Source organism: Cygnus olor, chromosome 2 (assembly GCF_009769625.2).
Source record: "Cygnus olor isolate bCygOlo1 chromosome 2, bCygOlo1.pri.v2, whole genome shotgun sequence".
In the NCBI taxonomy this organism is placed as follows: Eukaryota; Metazoa; Chordata; class Aves; order Anseriformes; family Anatidae; genus Cygnus; species Cygnus olor.
This window is the reverse complement of record NC_049170.1, coordinates 126,417,361-126,435,801: the sequence shown is the minus strand read 5'-3', so window position 1 is coordinate 126,435,801 and position 18,441 is coordinate 126,417,361. Positions and strand designations below refer to the sequence as shown.

The following is an 18,441-nucleotide window of genomic DNA, read 5'->3' as shown; positions in this document are numbered from 1 at the left end:
TCTGCCAATCATATATGCTGACATTTCTATACATGTGTTTGTGATAAAGATCTTGATGGTATAAAAATTGTAATTGATGCAGTGGTACCTCCACATTTGGACACCATAAAATAATAGACCTATAAGGGTGAATCTAATACTCGCATTTCTTTAGAGTGTTAGTATCATGAACAATGGATGCTAACTTCTTTACTTCTCACTGGAAGAGCACAAGAAGACAGTTGTATGTCTGGAGGAAACACTGCAGTAGTCCCAGGCCAACCAGACTGGTAAAAGTAATCTGGATGTCCGTAGGGACTGGTAATTATTCTTCAACCTGCTGCCACTTACGGAGCATAAAAACAAGATACACATCACTCTGACTGTTTATATGAAGGCAATAGGATAACTTGGACTACCTTTTTCTTCCCTGCTCTTTACCTTTTTTTTTTTTCCTGCTGTATTACATTGGCTTCCTTCCAGACTCTTTGTCTTATCTGTGCTTTTGTTCTCCAGCTTCGCCAAGAGTCCTCCTGTCTCTTCTGAGCACTTGTAGAATAATGCTCTATTATTCCTCTTTCCTAGTTTTCTGGCCAGGGAAACAACTTTTCTACTCACTTGTTGCCTCAGGCCAGCAATTCCCATTGCAAGGTCTTGAGTGAGGAGGAGACTAGCATAAATAAATATTCATGCATTTATTGGTTTTTCATCATGTATGTGCATCTGGTTTTGGAGGTTTCACCATTTTCCCCCATAACACTTCCCTGAAAGAAAGAACTTCTTTTAAATGAAAAGTCAGTCACAAGACTGGTTCCCAGATCCATTTGAGGGGAAAAATACCCCCACTCCCCTCGATCCTGCCCCCCTCCCCCCCCCCAAAAAAAAAAAAAAAAAAAAAAGAATCTTTAACACCATTTATTTATGCAAGCTGCTCATAAAGACATCTGCAACACCTGCCATTCCTGACTGTGGATGGAGCATGGTTGTGTGAGAACACCCTTTGAGTGTGCCTGGGGATCCCAGAGCCCTACTGGCACAGTGACTTTGCTCAGGCCACAGGATATCAAGAGCTGCAGGATGATAAGAACCCATCAAGATGTTTGCTGCTTCACTAAAAACTGTAACACATCCACAATTGCACCGCGTAAGATAGAAATATCATACATATGGGCAGTAATGCAGAAGAAAAGGAAATCCAGCCCATTCTTTTGGTGTGCATTCCAAGGAACAGGACTAAGGCATTTAAGTCTAGACTAAGATCACACCTTAATAGGGTGATATCTGAAAGGCCTTAGCAACTTCAGGGACTTGTGACACTTAAGATGATCTAGCACTTACATTTGTATCTTGTAGTCTTCTGAGGGGTTTTGCTTATCATAGGGGAAAAATAAGCATGAAACTTGGTCACACTTCAGCGTTAGCCATCATCTGGCCCCTGGCCAGTGAGTGCAGAAACTTGGAGAGAGGTTCCCGTGCCACCTGGTTTGATTAGACAAGCTAGGGAGTTTCCTGCCACTGCGAGTAGAGGGGAACACAGTCTGGTGTTATCCTTCTTTGTCTGGATGAATTTGGCTTTAAGTCTGGCGGTCCTGGAGTTCAGACCCTGGCCAAATGTAATGGATATTATTTCCTACTTATGAAAGGCCCTATGTACTTTGTCATTCGGCTTCTGCCTTTGTGTCTCAGTCATATGTCTTGTACACCTAAATGACAGAGCAGCCTTGACTTCTCTTGATGTTCTGTCTTCTCTGGAGGCCCTCTATGTTTTCAGAAGGTAGCTGAAGACAGCCTTCTTTGCCATTAATGACTGTAACTATAATGTTGTGTGGTCATTACATCTGTCTTTGGTTAAAGAGTCCAGATATTTTACGCACACAGCACACATTATTACACGTGTAGGGGAGTTTCAATGGCCAGGAATTTAGGAAGGAGAAAAATAAAAATAAAATTAAAAAAAAAAAAAAAAACAGTCCGTAACTTTAAAAGGGTTGTTTCTGGGTATATGCCACCTCTGTTTGGAAAGGACAGGTGATACAATCATTTGGTATAAACTGACATGTGAGTGTCAAGGGGTATGAATATTAGATCTAGATAGTCTCATCTCCTAACTGTAATGAATGGAACCATGTTAACCCATGGGTGTGCTCCTCAGATGAATATTGAGGTTAAATCTTGATTAGCAGCTACAAATACTGTCACTGTATGAAAGTTAACAAGAGCAAGTGCTGGATTTTGCACCTGGAATGAGGTAATCCTGCATACACATATAGACTGGGTAATAAGAGGTTGGAGAGCAGCCTCATGGAAAGGGATCTATGGGGTTTGGTTAATGGCAAGTTGGGTATGAGCCAGCAGTTGTGCCCAGGCAGCCAAAAGGGCCAACCATTCCCTGGGGTGCATCAAGCACGTCATTGCTAGCCGGTTGAGGGAAGGGATTGTCCTGCTCTGCTCTGCACTGGTGCAGCCTCACCTCAAGCACTGTGTGCTGTTTTGGGTGCCACAGTATAACAAGGACATAAAACTGTTAGAAAACATCCAAAGGAGGGCTACAAAGATGGTGAAGGGTCTAGAGGGCAAGACATATGAGGAGCTGCTGAGGTCCCTGGGTTTGCTCAGCCCAGAGCAGAGGAGGCTGAGGGGAGCTTCCTCACAAGGGGGGTGGAGGGGCAGGCACTGAGCTCTGATCTCTGGGGACAGCGACAGGACCCGAGGGAACGGCATGGAGCTGGGACAGGGGAGGGTCAGACTGGGTGTCAGGAAGAGGTTCTTCACCAACAGGGTGATCAGGCACTGGAACAAGCTCCCCAGGGCAGTGGGTCATGGCATTGACCCTGCTGGAGTTCAGGAAGCCTTTCGACAATGCTCTCAGACATATGGTCTGTTTTTGGGTGGACCTGTGTGGAGCCAGGAGTTGGACTTCATGATCCTTGTGGGTACCTTCTGACTCACCATGTTCTGTCCTTCTATGACGAAGACCTGTTTCCACCCAGATGGTTTTGATTTTGAGTTTTCTTTCTAGTATTATGATTGTGCTGCCATTTCTTTACAAATCCAGCATTTTTACTGCTAGATGAGCAGGTACAATGAAACTCAATTTATTTTGGTTGCAAATCACAACCAAAAGAGAGGGGGACAAGGCTCATGGGGAGCCATTCATGCAGTGAAAGCTGGGTGTTAGCCGTAGCCAGAATACCACACAAGTTTTTAAGACTTCTGACATCAGAAGAGGGTAGAGCAGGAAACAGTCGGGGCTTGAAACAGAATGTGCTTCTTTGAGCAGGGACTTTCTTTGAAAACTGAACATAAATTTAAGCTGGAAATTACCTTGTAGTAATTATCTTCTGGTAATTCCACACAAATGAGTTTCAGGAAGAGTCTTCTAGTTTGAGAAGCAGCAGCAAAGTAGGTTTATTAGTCTTCATGGTCAAAAGCTGATGATTTGATACTCTTTGACAGAGAATAATGTCCCAGATAGGAATTAGTATAATTTAGTGGACTCTTTTATAAGTAACCCGTAGTCTTTAGTAACCTCTTTATAATCACAATATTCTTAAGTATACACAGTTTAGACTTTGAATAAAGTAATGGAAAATATTATCAGCTTAGATATTCAAGGTAGAATTTTTGTACTGTTGTTAGTGACTAATAATTATCTTTGAGCTTTATGCGTGTATTGGGTACAGAAAGAGGATGGCACCAAACAAAATAATATATGAATACTAATGGCTAAACGAAATACTTAAGATATAGCAGGGCAGTATCTGTAGTGAAAACGCTTATCAACATAGTGTTTAGCTACTAACATTATTTGAAGATGTCACCTTGAGAGAAAACCAAATAGAGCCAGATATTGCATTTATATATATGTCTGTAAGTAAACTGACAGACTCACTTTGATAAGACTTGTACCTCATGAGCATTGAGAGCCGTCAGCCAGGAATGATTTCATTTTGCCCACTTATTCATATAATACAAAAAATATAACATTATAGTATTAATGCAGTCCTAAGACTACACATTAACACTGATTTAATAATTCAGCCATGTTTACTGTATTTTTATTCGGGTATAATGTATATAGCATAGCAGTTAACAAACTAAGCCTAATTTAGTAAAGCATGATTTATGTGTAAAGCCATGATTGTATGTATTTTAGATAATCAACATATTTTTAAGAAATATTTAAAATCTTACTTTTTGCATGCTTGAAGGTGCAATCTTTATGATATATTCATATGAATTTTGTGTTAGAAATGGCCAAATTTTAGGTCTCTAAATCCATATTTAAAACAGCCAGCATCTCATTCCTGGCAGCAGTCTTTACTGCTGTATATGCCAGTGACTGCATGACAACCTGTTGTTACTTCAAAATGAGCTGGGTGAACTTGAGGGTGATGGTCTGAAGTTCTCTTTCTCAGTGCAGTTCAGAAACTGCTATGTAAGTCATCACCAACCACCTTTTGTAATAGTGCTGACAAAACAGGACACATTGCAAGTGCAATGTGTGAATGACTTAGGATAAAATATCTTGACAATCAATACAATGTTGGATCAGCAGTTATGCTATCTCAGATAGCATATCTCATATTTTTATGCTTTTTTCTCAGGGCTAGCATGTGTGTTATTCATTATCTGCTAGTCTTTTTTTTTCCTATTATTTTGATGTGTTGTTTTCTTAAATGGTTTCTTCTTAAATCTTGGTTTTAGAACCTCATAAATGACTAGAAAAGGAAAATAAGGAGGAAAAATGTCTCTCCATTGACATAGATTCTTAAGCTCCTTGGTATAAAACCAAGTCTATATCAGTGATTCTAAATAACCATTGATTCTTTTTTTAAAGCAGATTAGGAATACATTAGATTTATCTTTGAACATCTTGTTGATAATCTGTTAGATGAGTGATTCTACTGGCATTAAAACTTAGTGACATATTTCTAAATGAAAATCTGTCTCTATAATGCAAGCCTGATTATTCTGCACCACTGAAAAGTTCTGTTTTGATAATGGAGCAGCAGAGAAGGGAACTCTTCTGTTTCTTTCTCAACGGTCTCTGCCATGATTGAGCATGTTGTTGGAAACTCCTGGAAAACTTGCTAAGTGTTCCAGGTAAATGAGTCAATATTCTCGCTGATTCCCCCCACCCACCCCCAGTGTCATCCTTCAAAAGCATAGGACATGTTGTAGAAATGTTATGGTCATGGAAAACATGGGACAGCTGAAGTCCAAACCTGTGCCTTTCCAGAGCCGTGCTTCCTTGGACAGCTCCATTCATCCCTCCTGACAGACATGGGTCACTGAAGTGCTGCCAGGACAGAGTGGCAGACTTGTAAAATCCTTTTGCATTTCTCTTTGCCTATGATTTTGGGGAAACTGTGTTCTATTGCATGTCAAATTTTGTCTTCAGCGAATGAGCAACCTTCCTTTGCAATGAGAATCCATGCAGTAAAAATTTCTTACTGGTAAAACCATGGCTGTTTTTTTTCTCCATGTATTTCTTTGTATAGAAAAGCGTTCAATCTCGTGAAAAGGTTTTTTGTTCAGACAGAAAGAAATACACAGATATTTACTGGCATTTTGATTAAAATGCTTGTGGAATGGAGGGTTTTTCAAGTTGCTATCCATCTTTATTAAATTCCCAACTAGCTCCAGCACAAAGGTCTGTTAAGGTCATGGTTGTTCTTAAAAGGCATGATAGAGCTTATTTACTGTGACCCTACAAATGGGTATCCAGATCAGGAGCAGTGTGAACAGCCTTTCTTATCTCCTTTTTCATACATTCAAGAGAAGAGACACGTGGAACAGTTATGTAAAAATTGATAACACCTCAGTCAGAAGATAGAATAGGCCACCGTGAAGAAGGCACTGCAGAGAATTTCATATTTTCTCCTGTATCTCAAAAGTAATATGTTTTATAAATGGTGTTCAGTTTCAATCTTTGCCACACTGAAGTATCTCTCATGAGTCAGAGACAGGGATCCCATTTTGATTATTTTTTTCCAAAAATGGTATTTCTGAGATCCAGAAAAAGTGGCCAACAGTGCACATGAAGTTGGTTTATAAACCAATGGCAAGAGAGGCATTTACATCCACTTAGAAATTATCCTAAAAAAAAAAATCATCTAGAACAAATGGTGCTAAATATGTGGTTCAGCATAGTTCTTGGGGTGGTAGTTCGCAGTGAGCCAAACTTACTCTAAATAATTATATTTTATTTTATAAGGAATAGAAGAATTGTTTCTCCAGTAGAGAAGAGGGAGAGAGTTTGGAGAAAGGAGATACTGAAGTCTTCCATCCTGTAACCCAAGTTAGGTTGATCTGTCTCATCATCCTTTCTTTTCCTCCACCACAGCTATCAGCAATAGAGAAAAGCATCTTTTATTATTTCCAAATGCATAATTGCATTATAGAAATTAGACTAGGAACACTTGCAAGGTTTTGGGGAAAGCTGGAGTAATCTATGAGCAAAGTATTAGTCAGACTGTATAATGTAGTTGTGATAAATTTATATGAAAAAGCAGGAGATAATGTAGATGCAATTCTTGATATGTAAATAACAAAACATACTGAACCTGCTGTATATATCTACACCTAGACAAAGCCTAGACCTAGCACAAAGCAATGCCCCCCCTAAAACACCTAACTTATGGATACTGGCCCCTCTGCTCCAACTGTTTTAGTCCATGAAACTTTTCTCACTGGGCTTCATTGCTTACTAATGTAGGTACAGCAGGGTTTCGTGTGGAGCTCATATTGATCATTGCATGTAAAGCCCTTGGCTGAGATCAGGTGGATGAAACAGGCATGCGGAAATAAGAATTTGTATTGGCAAGGAAAGGAAAGGTCCTTGTCAGAGGGGAGAGTTCCACTTCCCTCAGCCTTTGCAAACCTGGCACCAAAACGGCATCTGCTAATGATGGCTGCGATTCTGAGAGAGAGAGAGATGTGCACACAGACAGGGCTTTATGTGCCAAACAGGGCACAGTTTCCCTCACTTTTCTTGGATTCATTTTCTGCAGTGTTATTGAACTGCCTCCCTGAAAGGTCAGATACACACCAGCTCTGGTGTGTGGGAAGCAGTGACTGTGCGTCAACGGGAGCAAAAGCAGTGAGATGTTGATAGTAAGATCAGCTCTGTTGTTTCGTGAAACACCATCCTCAGTTGCTTTTGGTGTGCTGTAACTCCAAGGGCTAGATATGTAAAAATGGATTTGAGAGATTGTGGTGCTGATCTGATAGCTTCCTGGGAGTGGGGATGGTGCCTGTCTACGTCCGTGCCAGGTCAGCCCTGTTTTTGGTCCGTGGATCGGAATGCTGTTGTTACTGAGATGGCACTGAAGCAGCACAGAGTGAAAATTGCTTATTTACCTGAGGCTTTGTTGAAAGATGTTAATCTATAATTAATTATGAAGTAGCACGAGCCAGGAGAGAATCTCTCTTCTCATTTTGTCTTATTCTCTGACAGATGTGTAGGTTCACAGGTGCAAAGGAAATAAAATGTAAAAGCATTCTTTTAAGTACCTGGTTGAGGACTGTGTGCCCTCTGCGTATTCAGGGTTGCTGATTGTTATGTTAATTTTCATTGTGAGAGGAAAAATCCACCCTGAGGAAAGTGTTTTACTTTATTAGAAATTTTCATTTTTCCTCTGAAAAATTACTTGGATGGGGAAAAAAAAAAGAAAAAAAAAAAAAGAAGAAAAAGAGCATTTCTCAGAGAACCCCATTTAAAAATTATATCTCCTTTTTTGTCTTATTCAAATTGCTGTCTTTCAAGCCTATAAAATGACTATGTGACCTGATCTAAATGTGGACCCTTATTGTTGGGTCTGCAGGATTAAGAGTAGTCAGGACAGGTGCAGAGAGTTGCATGGGGACTTAGTGGCTCTTATTCCTTGGGGACAGAAATAACCCTTGTGATCATTTTATATGTATGTGCAAATCATAGCTACCAGTACTTTGCATTGTTTGTATACACAAATTCACAAAATGCAAAATATTGATAACCATGATTTAAAATATTTTTGGCAGATTTTTATTTTATTGAATTTGTGACTGTAGTGAGTGTGTGTGCATGCGTGTGCAAGAATATTAGGTGCATATAGAATATATTTTATTTATATTTCTATAGTTAAAACAGAACCAATGAGCAGCAGTGAGATTGCTACTACTACTACCACAGACGGGTCTTTAGACAATTTCTCAGGATCAGGTAAGGACTAAACAAAGTTTTAAGCTCAGCAATTTTCCATTTACTATTTTCTTTTCCCATGCGGTCTACACCGGTGCACAGCTGCTGAAAAGTTTTGTGCATTTTGCAGCTTATGCCTATTTCTGTTCATCTTACTCAGACAGTGTAAGGCAATAGGAGCATTCCCTGAGTAACAGGCATTAGAGCATCTGGCTTATTGATGTCCACTGGTGTCTTCACTAGGGAGCTGGGGAGCATTCTGGCCCAAAGGATTTACTCTTTTTAGTTTTCTCTGTGTAAATATTACCTGCCTCTGTGCCTTGTGTTGTAATTGAGGAGTAGGTCTTCCTCATGTTTTGAAATTTATTATTAGTGAGGTATTCTTTTGTCAGTCTTTTTGTCTTTCTGGAAGTCAAACACATCTTAGCTGTTAACACACAGGAGACAAATACTGTGAGAAAATCCTAAGATGTTTGCACGGTTTTGCATAGCTGTGGATTAACTGTGGTATTCTAGCACATCATTTTTATGGTACAAATCAAATGAAAAAGTATAATATATCATGGGGTTCATTGTCAGAGTAGGAAAATCTGAAATCTCGCCACCAGTTAGTCTCTAAGTAGCCAACCCTTTTCTGATCTCGTGACAGCCTCAATTTTCCGTGCATGCTGCAGAGTATGAAAGTATCAAACTTTAAAGGCAAAAGAAAAGTTTTCTAGAATAAGTTAACTCTCTGAAGATAGGAAGGTAGTGTGTTTAATCATAGCTACATACATCTGTGGTGATCTGACTAAAGGTGGGACTGTAATATTTGACGTATCTGCTGTCTCCCGGCCACAGAAAGGAAAATACAAGGTGTGGAAGGAACAGAAAGAGATTATCTGCTCCACACTTCACGAGCGCTCTGAGAGTGTAAAGATGATGGATTTTCCCTGTAGTTGGCCAGGAAAGGGTAGCTGGCAAAGGGTAATTATCCATGCCTTGTTTATTTCCAAGTACTTAGCAATAGGGCCTGTTGTTTCTCTGGCTGTCTGATTTTACAGTAGTCTCATAACCTGCAGCTGACCTCTTCCTGGCAAAGGCTTCAAAATCGACCTTGGGGACGTAGAGAAGAAATGGCACCCAAAATGGTAACCAGAGAGGGAAGCTCTATCTGTACAGCGCTCTTGCAAAGAATGCTGAGAGCAGAGCGCATGGGTGCATCCAAGATGACCTCAGCAGCACCCAAAAATACTGAAAGAAATTCATGTTTGCAAAATGTCTGTATTAGCAGTGGACTGGTCTGGGGAACCCTTAAGCTGCGGGAGGAGAGCTCAGTTAGGTTTAAGTGTTTCCCTAAGAAAATTGCACATTGATCATGACATCTTTATGGAATACTGAGTGTTTTAAAGGTGGGAGAGCATTTTAGAAAGCAGGTAACACAGGGAAAAAGAGAAGGGAGGTGTAATATGGTAACACATCCTTATGCATTATGAAATTATTTTTAAAAGCACGTGTTTCTGAAGCTGACCATGTGTTTCAATACAGGCGTGTATAAAGCTCCTTCATAAAACGAAGGTCTTAAAAATTCTAAAAGTTAATAAAATGTTGCACTTGAGATAGCAATAATCCTTTAAAAATATGAAGGAAAATGTTTCCAATAGGAAATAGATTGTTTGCATTAAAAAGTTGTCTGTGTGCAGGCAAAGAATAAACTATTGCTCAGGAGTTGTACAAAAGGGCAATTTAGTACTTGAAAGCTGTAATCAAGATTTTAATGTTAGCATTCATGTATAGTTGCTAATAAAATATTATTTTCTACCTAAAATACCAATGATATTTGAATTTAATTAAAATCTTGTTAATACTCTGAAATTCTATTAGGAAAAATAATATTTATCTTAGGTGTGTATATTTACACTTCTGTCTGCTTTCTTTCTCCTTGGTGCAGCAATTGGAAGCAGTGGTTTCAGCCCAAGACAAACACACCAGTTCTCCCCCACCACAGATTTACCCTTCGAAGTATGATATCTTTTAAAAATAATACTAGTAGTAGTATAATAATAACTGAAATAGGCAGATTTAACCTCATTTAAAATAATAATTGGGTCCATCTGTTAAGTCATAATTTAAAACCACAGCAGTTTCTAGGAAAAAAAAAATTCTTTTTAATGCTAAGAATGTATTTGAAAAATATTTGAAAAGTTGTTATTTTACTTATTCTTTTATTATTGATTTATTATGGTTGTTTTGTCTCTATCTTACAATTTCTGTTGTCTAGCACATCTATGATTATTTGTTAATGAAGTAGTACGCTTATAATAAGGCTAAAAATAAATACACACTTGTCTGTCTAATGCAGTGTCTGTCCTATTTTCTGTCATTTGTAATCAATAGCAGACCATACCCACATATTCTTCCTACCCCCTCTTCACAAACGATGGCTGCATATGGCAGACACAGTTTACAACAGTGATGCACAAGCTACAGCTTACGCCACCTACCCGCAGCCCGGACAGCCCTATGGAATCCCTTCGTATGGTAAGAAACCACATCCCTATGTGGCAAATGATATTTTTTTGAACAAGGCAAATGATTTTTTTTGAACAAGATTACATGACCTTGTATCAGTGCTTAGTGGGACTGCCATGCTCTTGAGCATTTCTTGTGAAAAAGTGGTAATTTCCCTGTTGGAGTGAGTGCAGTTTAACTTATGTATTAAAGAGCTAAGAAGCTATTCAAGAGGATGTCTTTGTTCTGGGATCAAGGAGAAAGATTCATTAGGCTTTTAGTGGTGATTTAAAAAAACAGCACTGAAACAGGCAAAGAGATCTAGGGACTTCCATTAAACAGGCACAGCTCCTGGTAACTCGCCGAGGAGTTGTGCTTTCTAGCAACGCAATAGGGGAAGTCAGCAAATAAAGGCTGATACACATTACTGGAACCTGAGTGTGTCAGTGAAGCTGCAGTGATTTCCATCAGGTAAAGGATTAATTCAGAAAGACCTCCACTGCAAATCTCTCTTTCGGTGTTTCAGAACTCCACATAGGTTAAAACTGAGGTGAATTGGCCACTACAGCTCTGTCTGCCTGATGAAGAAGATAGTACTGAGTAGCAAATATTACCCCCCCCCCCCCCCCACAAAAAAAAAAAAAAATTTAAAAACAATCTGTTGTGGGTGAGACGATTTTGCTGCCAGGCTGCCTGCTAGCAGTGCACACAGCAGTTCAGCAGCAAAGATACATTATTAGAAAATAGGTTTTATATTCCTCTAGGGGAATATATTGAAAATGTATGTTCTACATGCTTTTAGCATGTTTTTAGTATGGTCTGTAACAATATATTCAAGTAATATAGGTTTCATACCAAGAAAAGAGAACTCATAGTATAAGTAGTGTCCCTTAAAATTATTAAAACTTTAAGTGCAATGCTGGTGAATCTTTCATCATGAATCTGCAAGCTGAAATCCATTGGGTCTCAAGTAAATCCTCCAGAAGATTGCTGTAGACAATAAGAGTAAATAGATTATTATTTCCCTTAAAAAAAAAAAAAAAAAGGTTTCATTAATATGTCATTAATGATTATGATCCAAGGAAATATTCTTCCTGTGGCTACAATCTTGATTACTTACTGCCAAAAATGTTTATAAACATGAGCTGGATGTTTGTTTCAGTTACACATATTTAAACTTACACAAATAAAATATATATATATATATAAAAGTTTTCAAGTCTAAGGAGGTGGGGAATCTTCCCCTCACAAAGAAAAAAAAATAAAATAAAAGCTTATGTTCCTGATGCGAGCTTGTCTGCTATTTCCAGCTGGATCAGGTGGTATGATAACAGATGACCCCTTTTCCCACTGTGCTTTCGTTGACACATTTTTCCATTTCTCCTGTGACACTTCATGTTACTTGTCTGTCTGTGGTGGTGTGGGCAGCCCAAACACTGACTTTTTTGTTTTTGCATCATTCCTCTGGATGAAATCCTGACCCCACTAAAGTCAGCTATAAAACTCTCACCAACTTCGGCAAGACCCTGATTTCACGACTTGAGCTGAGCTGTCTTGCTGTTGTCGGAGCTATAATTGAGAGTTGCTTTTCTTGGCAGCTGCTTGCTAGGGGTTAACGTGCCTGCCTGCTCTTCTGTTTTGTTTTCCCACTCCATCCCCTGCACCTAGGACATCAGATATTTTTTTTTCTTAACGTTTTACGTTGCAGGAAAAGTGTTTTGTTCTCAACGTTTTACGTTGTTCTTTTCAGCCAGCGCCCCCTGATTGGGGTGAAGCTGCTTTTTGCTGATGTACTTTATCATCTAGCAGTAATATTTGAAAGCAAATAACTTGCACAAGGTTTTGGGAGCTAAGACCATAGCTTTGCATATTTAAGGCTCATCATATAATCCTAGTTCCCAAAATAAAATTACATGGGGACCCCTGGGATGCTGATTTGCAACAGGCTGATTTGCAACTGAAACCTTGTTTAGAACCCAAATTCTCTTGGCTCTGAAGCATAAGATCTCATGTATCATATACTTTGCCTTTCTCTCTTTCAGGGCAGAGAGCTTGCAACAGGTATAAAGAGAGGAGACTTATGACATATGCAAAAAAATGGGGGTTGCAGTGCGGGGAATTCTTTGTTTTTGTTACTGGGGAAAAAAATTAAAAAAAAGTGTGCATAAATACACATATCAATCCCCCTCAACTTTTCTCTTTAGTGCAGAATTTGTGAAAGTGCTGCCTTGAATGCATCTTTATATCCGGGCTTTTTTGCACTCCCACACCTCCACTGTGGTGCAGCCCTGACAGCAGGAAGGGGGGTGCAGGGGAATGCCAGCATCAGCTGCCTCCTGCCGCTCCTGGCTCTGGTTCATCTGCAAAGCCACTGAGGAGGCTGGAGAATTTCCTGAAGCTCCCTCCTTCTGCCTGCCCTGGTACCAGCATCTAGCAAACGATTCACTTACCCTAAGTTCCCTTCTGTTTCCTCACTGTCCCTTCACACTCCCTTGCATATATCAGACTTGGGAGGAGAAGGGAGCACCAGGTTTGGTGAGTGAAAGCCTTATGGATGAGAGCAGTGTGGAAGAGTAGGTCCCAGAAGATGAAAGGCTCTTCACGGTGTGGAGGTTTGCAAAAGGACACGTCAGTGCCAACTTGTCTTCGCTCAAGCGGCATCCTCCAGCCACTGCCTTTGATCCTGCTTCATCTGAGATTGGGAGTTGAATCGGGCTGCTAGAGCAGGAAGTATAGAAATATAATGCTTGATTTAGTTAAACTTTCTCTACACAATATTAATCAGCATTCCAGAAGTCCTTAAGCACACAGATCGTTGATACCAAAGTATCCATAGCAGGAATTTCCCCTTGAAACGAGGTGTCATTCATCATTGTGATTGTTTATTTGTAACGTGAACAGAAGAAGCAAGCGTCAGGGGAAAACAAGCAACAGGGTTAGACTGGCAGCTAGCGAGTGTGGCAGATGGAATTAGGGATAAGTAATGACACCAGCTAAAAAATAATGATTTAAATGACAAATTAAAGAAAATGAAATTGAGAAAATAGGCCACCATTTGTATGTAGGGAGATACTGAAGTTTTGCAACACAGTAGCTTCTCAGCCCCTCTCCCACCTTCAACATCACTGAATATTTTTAAAAGAAAAAAAAAAAGTTCTAACCAGGCAATGGGCTTAGATTAACAGACGTTTTCAAAAGAATGTTACTAATTCACACTTAGTAATTCAGTTCAAATAACTGTGGCTTTTTGAACAATGAGGTATCACTGAATGCCATAGTGAAATGTAAGAGTATTGTATTGCTTGTCCATTGCTTTGGCTATAATTATTTTAAATGGTAGTTCATGTCAGGACAACCTTATAATTAAAACTAAGAGACAGAAGCTGAATTGTGTCATTTCCTAAGTATTTCATTTGCTGATATTTCCTTGCTTATTGCCTTACAAATTTGGTGTAAGAATCACTAAAGTAGGGAGGCAAGTCATTCATTTAATTGGACTTTCATTCTTTCATTACTAAATTGGAAATGAGAATGTGATGTGTAATGGATTTCCCTGTCAGTACAGATTAATGACTCTCTGCTGGTGTTTTCCTGGTTTGGGAGATTGCTTCAGCAATATTCCCTTCTATTAGGTGTTTATTTGTTAAAAGACTAAATGCATTCTGTAGTGTTTAATTAGCTTTGAAAATCCACGTTGTACTTTATGCTGCTAGCTCTCTATCCACTTTAAAGAGGTGCTTAATTTCCTTAGAATGCCATCGCAACTTGGAGCCATGTAGTTTTCTTGTAAGAATATTATACAACGCAAATCTCAGTTATGTCATTAAAGGGCGGATGGCAGGAGAGCTTGCTATGCTACGCTTCATTAAAATCATATAAAGTTGCTAATCTACCCCTCTGTGAATGTCATGAATATATGGAAAAGTTAGCCTCTGGCAGGAAAGGAAAAAAGGAATAATGCAACTTCCTGTTCATGTATAAATTTCTTTTGCAGTTATTGGAAACAGTTTTGAATTTAACCTCTCCCTGGTGAACTTCAGTTTATGTGTTCTTTTAGACTGCCCTTATCCCATTCACATTGTGCATACTCTCGGTATTCTTTTTCTCATGCATGCAATAGTAGGTATGTGTTAAAAGTGCTATTAATTAAGCGATTTTATTTTCCATCCCTGTTTGAATATGAACAAATAGATTTGCTGTCACTAACTGATTTAGGTGCATTGTGGGCAGGCATCAAGACAGAAGGTGGATTGGCACAGTCACAGTCACCTGGACAGACAGGATTTCTAAGCTACGGTGCCAGCTTTAGCACACCTCAACCTGGACAGGCTCCCTATAGCTACCAGATGCAAGGTCTGTATATATAGATGTTACCATTAATTAGATGCAGTTAATGCTGTGTTTTGTTTTGTTTTGTTTTTTTTTTTTTTTCTCTTGTTTCTTTGCATTCCTGGGATAAAAATGAAAGTTTGCTTGAGCACTTACCTCTGATGTTATTTCAGTTGGAGCTGAAATGATGATTGCCTTTGCTGAGAGCAGCGATGGGCCAGCTCTCAGCAGTTTGGAAGATCCCTCACTTAGTGACTTCATTAATTCTTACATAGTGAAGTGTTGTAGTGTTACTACAGTAAAAATGTTATCTCTGAATAGCAATAGTTGAAGAAATAGTGAATGTGACGAAGTGAGTCCTGGAAAACGTGTCAGGATTATGAATTTAGGAAGTGCCAAATATAATTTGACACCTGAGTGTATTCGGGGAGGGAAAAGAAGAAAAAATACCTACTGCAGCTGTGGAGGTAGCTAAGTAATGATTGAAGTCTGTTTCTTTGAAGTCTATTTAAAAGCTGTAAGTCTTTGTATGTGTGAGCTATTATTATCAATTATATTTGTAGCTCTACTTGCCTGTTTAGTCTACTTAATATCTCTCCAACCTGTTCCCCTGATTCATTTTCCCCCTTCTGTACTGGGAAGCCCCTGGGTGTGCCTGGTTCTGGATTTTCACCATGCTGAGAGATATTTGAGAATCTTTTTTTTAAATACTAGTAGCTATTTTTGGAGGTTTGTGTCAGGACTTTTCTCCCCTAAATTTGATGGTTGAAATTAGCTGCATTGCAGATTTTAGCATTGCCAAAATAAGCAATTTGTAGAGCACTCACAGAGTTGGAGCACATTTTTTAAGTTCAGCAACTCTCTTTATTGTTGTGCACCATTCAAACTGCTTGCTGTCACATTAGCACTCTCTGAAATGACATAGAAGTGCATTCAAAGACAAAGTGAATGAGGTTTTGCTTTTGTACCATGGTTTTAAGCGTATACTGATCTAGTCCTTCGCTTGGACACAAGAGAGGGTTTTGTTTTGTTTTGTTTTGTTTTGTTTTGTTTTGTTTTTGTTTTTAAGTCCTCTTTTGAACTGTGTGTTGAGTAGCTCAGTGGGGCAGCAGTGACCATCTGACATCTGAAGTATCTCTTACTTGTAGTGTGCTCTGGCAAGGAAAAGGAAGATGGTGTAAGATTAGCATGCTAACTTTTCTCTACACACCAGTTAGGGGTGAACTTCTACTCATTTGAGTAATATATCCATAACCAGGTCACTAATTTTGCTTCCTGCAGATAGCCACAGCATTTTAAAACAAAACAAAACACCAGTCTGTAAGAGATCTCAAGGTACTTGACAGCAGCTATGAGGAGCTCCTGGATAGACATTCGAGCTTTTAAGGAACTGATAATTCATGGCAATACAGATATTGAATAATCATGTCTGTGTTCCCTATAATTTTTGTTGCAGTAATGCCTTCCTGCCACAGTTATGTATTGGGATCCTGTTATGCTAGCCTTATATAGAAAAATGAAAAAATAGTCCCCATATAAGTCAGAGGCTAATGTAAAACACACAGGCTAGCAGGGCATAATGTAACAATAAAGCTGACATTGCTTAGGCAAAATAAATATTCGTCACCACATATTGGTTATCTAACAACTCTAAATGTTTATTTTGTAAGATACAGAGCAGAGGGATGTCAATAAAAAGGGATTTTAGGGAGGATAATGAAGTGGTCTTGCAGATGTCTACGGGAAGCTCATTTGCTGGAGGAAGGAAAGGGGGAGCAGCATAGAATAATGTGAGGGAGTGCTTGTTGGAAAATCTTAAGAGTAAGCAGTGAACTCTGGCATTAGTAAAGCAAAGCTAGGATTTAGTCAATTGACTACATAAGAGATCTGTCATAGGTGTTGCTTTGCTTTATGCAGCATGCAAAATGTGTTTAAGAACATAACTGTCAAGGCCATGAAAGGTGGCAGTTGTCAAGAGGTTGAACAGTAAGATCTTGAAAAGCATTTCAGCTATACACATTGAAACACCAGGATCTAAAAATATTCTGCAAAAGAAATGTATTAAAGATGACCTGTTTTTGAAGCTGTAAAGGAAGGAGGGACACAGGCATTGATTTCATGATAGTATTGTTCCCAGGGCTGAGGGAGGAGGTGGTCTGAGTCTGGGTCCTTCTCCAGCTAGGCTGTTCTTGGGCTGAGAACTGCACGTACTTAGGAGGCAACAGATAGCCAGCTGTTTGATTTGGGCAGAAGAGACACAGGTAGCAGAGGGAGAGCCTGGGAGTCCTTGTGGTGCATGTATCAGTTCTGTCATGCTCATGAATGGTAACCACAGTGTATGGACAGGAAAAAACTAGTCTCCTACAGAAACCTTGCAGAGTGTAAGAATGGAAATAAGGAGAATGTTTCAAATGAAATATTTGTAGAGTTATTAGAAGCTAAGGAAGAAAACAATCTCATTGCTAACCAGGTTTTTCTTGCTGCTAAATGTTAACAGTATAATATTTATACTATATATTTGAATATATGCTTTGAATGGTTTCATATTTTTAATGGTTTCATTAGTCTGACTTTTGTATTTCAAATGACTTTAAATTGACTTAATTCTTCCTTTTGATTGACCAGATGTTAAAAGTAAACAGGAACTTTTGTTTCCCTTTCCTGGTTTAATTTTGGAATGAGAAACCATTCACAGTTTTGACTATTATTTAGGGATAGGATTGATTCTCTTGACAGAAGACTGGGGTAGTGCTACTGCTGTTTGGTTGTTTGTACAGAAACCTCCAGAGAGGGAAATGAGTTTATTCTCCCTTTCCCTCAAGCAGTGTATGGGCAGGCAGCAGCCTCAGCCTTGTCATAGTCTGCCATAGCCGTTCTTCATCTCCTGCGTGTGGCTGCTGAGCTGCTAAATGAAGATAATGGATCCCACAACCTCCTTCATAAACAAGCGTTACATGACAGTGCACTTGGGGCCCTGCTGGCATCCTTGCCTGCAGTAAATGGGATTTCCTAGCGGCCTAGCAGTTGTTCTGTTTATGCTCCCTGATTGGGGTTACCTTGTGCTGAAAAGCTTTGGAGGTATTCTGGCTCTTCTCCCTGAGGTGAATGTCTCCCTGAAACACCACAACATGGCATCGCGGTACGTGTGCAGTCAATTAAACCCAGTGCTTTTCCTGACCCTGCTAAAATTACAGCATGATTAGTCACTGAACAATAGCAGGGGAGAGGCTGCCAACTTTTGAAAATGATGAGGAAAATCACTGTGTGCAACTCCTTGCTGAAGTTATTCTGGTAATTGGATTTTTGTTTGTTGGGAATTTATTATCCCTGTAATGGGGAATTAGGAGAGGAGAGAGGGGAGGGAGAGGAGAGGAGAGGAGAGGAGAGGAGAGGAGAGGAGAGGAGAGGAGAGGAGAGGAGAGGGAGGAGAGGAGAGGGAGGAGAGGAAGAGCACCTAC

General features: G+C 39.5%; 1 protein-coding gene across 1 annotated transcript in view; it reads left to right on the top strand.

Moving 5' to 3' along the window:
- Positions 1-18,441, top strand: part of EYA1 (EYA transcriptional coactivator and phosphatase 1) — a 166,783-nt gene that overhangs the window by 88,538 nt on the left and 59,804 nt on the right. The window contains 7 exon segments of the mRNA XM_040545966.1: positions 8,105-8,185; positions 10,095-10,141; positions 10,143-10,165; positions 10,541-10,596; positions 10,599-10,619; positions 10,622-10,684; positions 14,870-15,007. Of these exon segments, the coding sequence (XP_040401900.1) occupies positions 8,105-8,185; positions 10,095-10,141; positions 10,143-10,165; positions 10,541-10,596; positions 10,599-10,619; positions 10,622-10,684; positions 14,870-15,007 (429 nt within the window).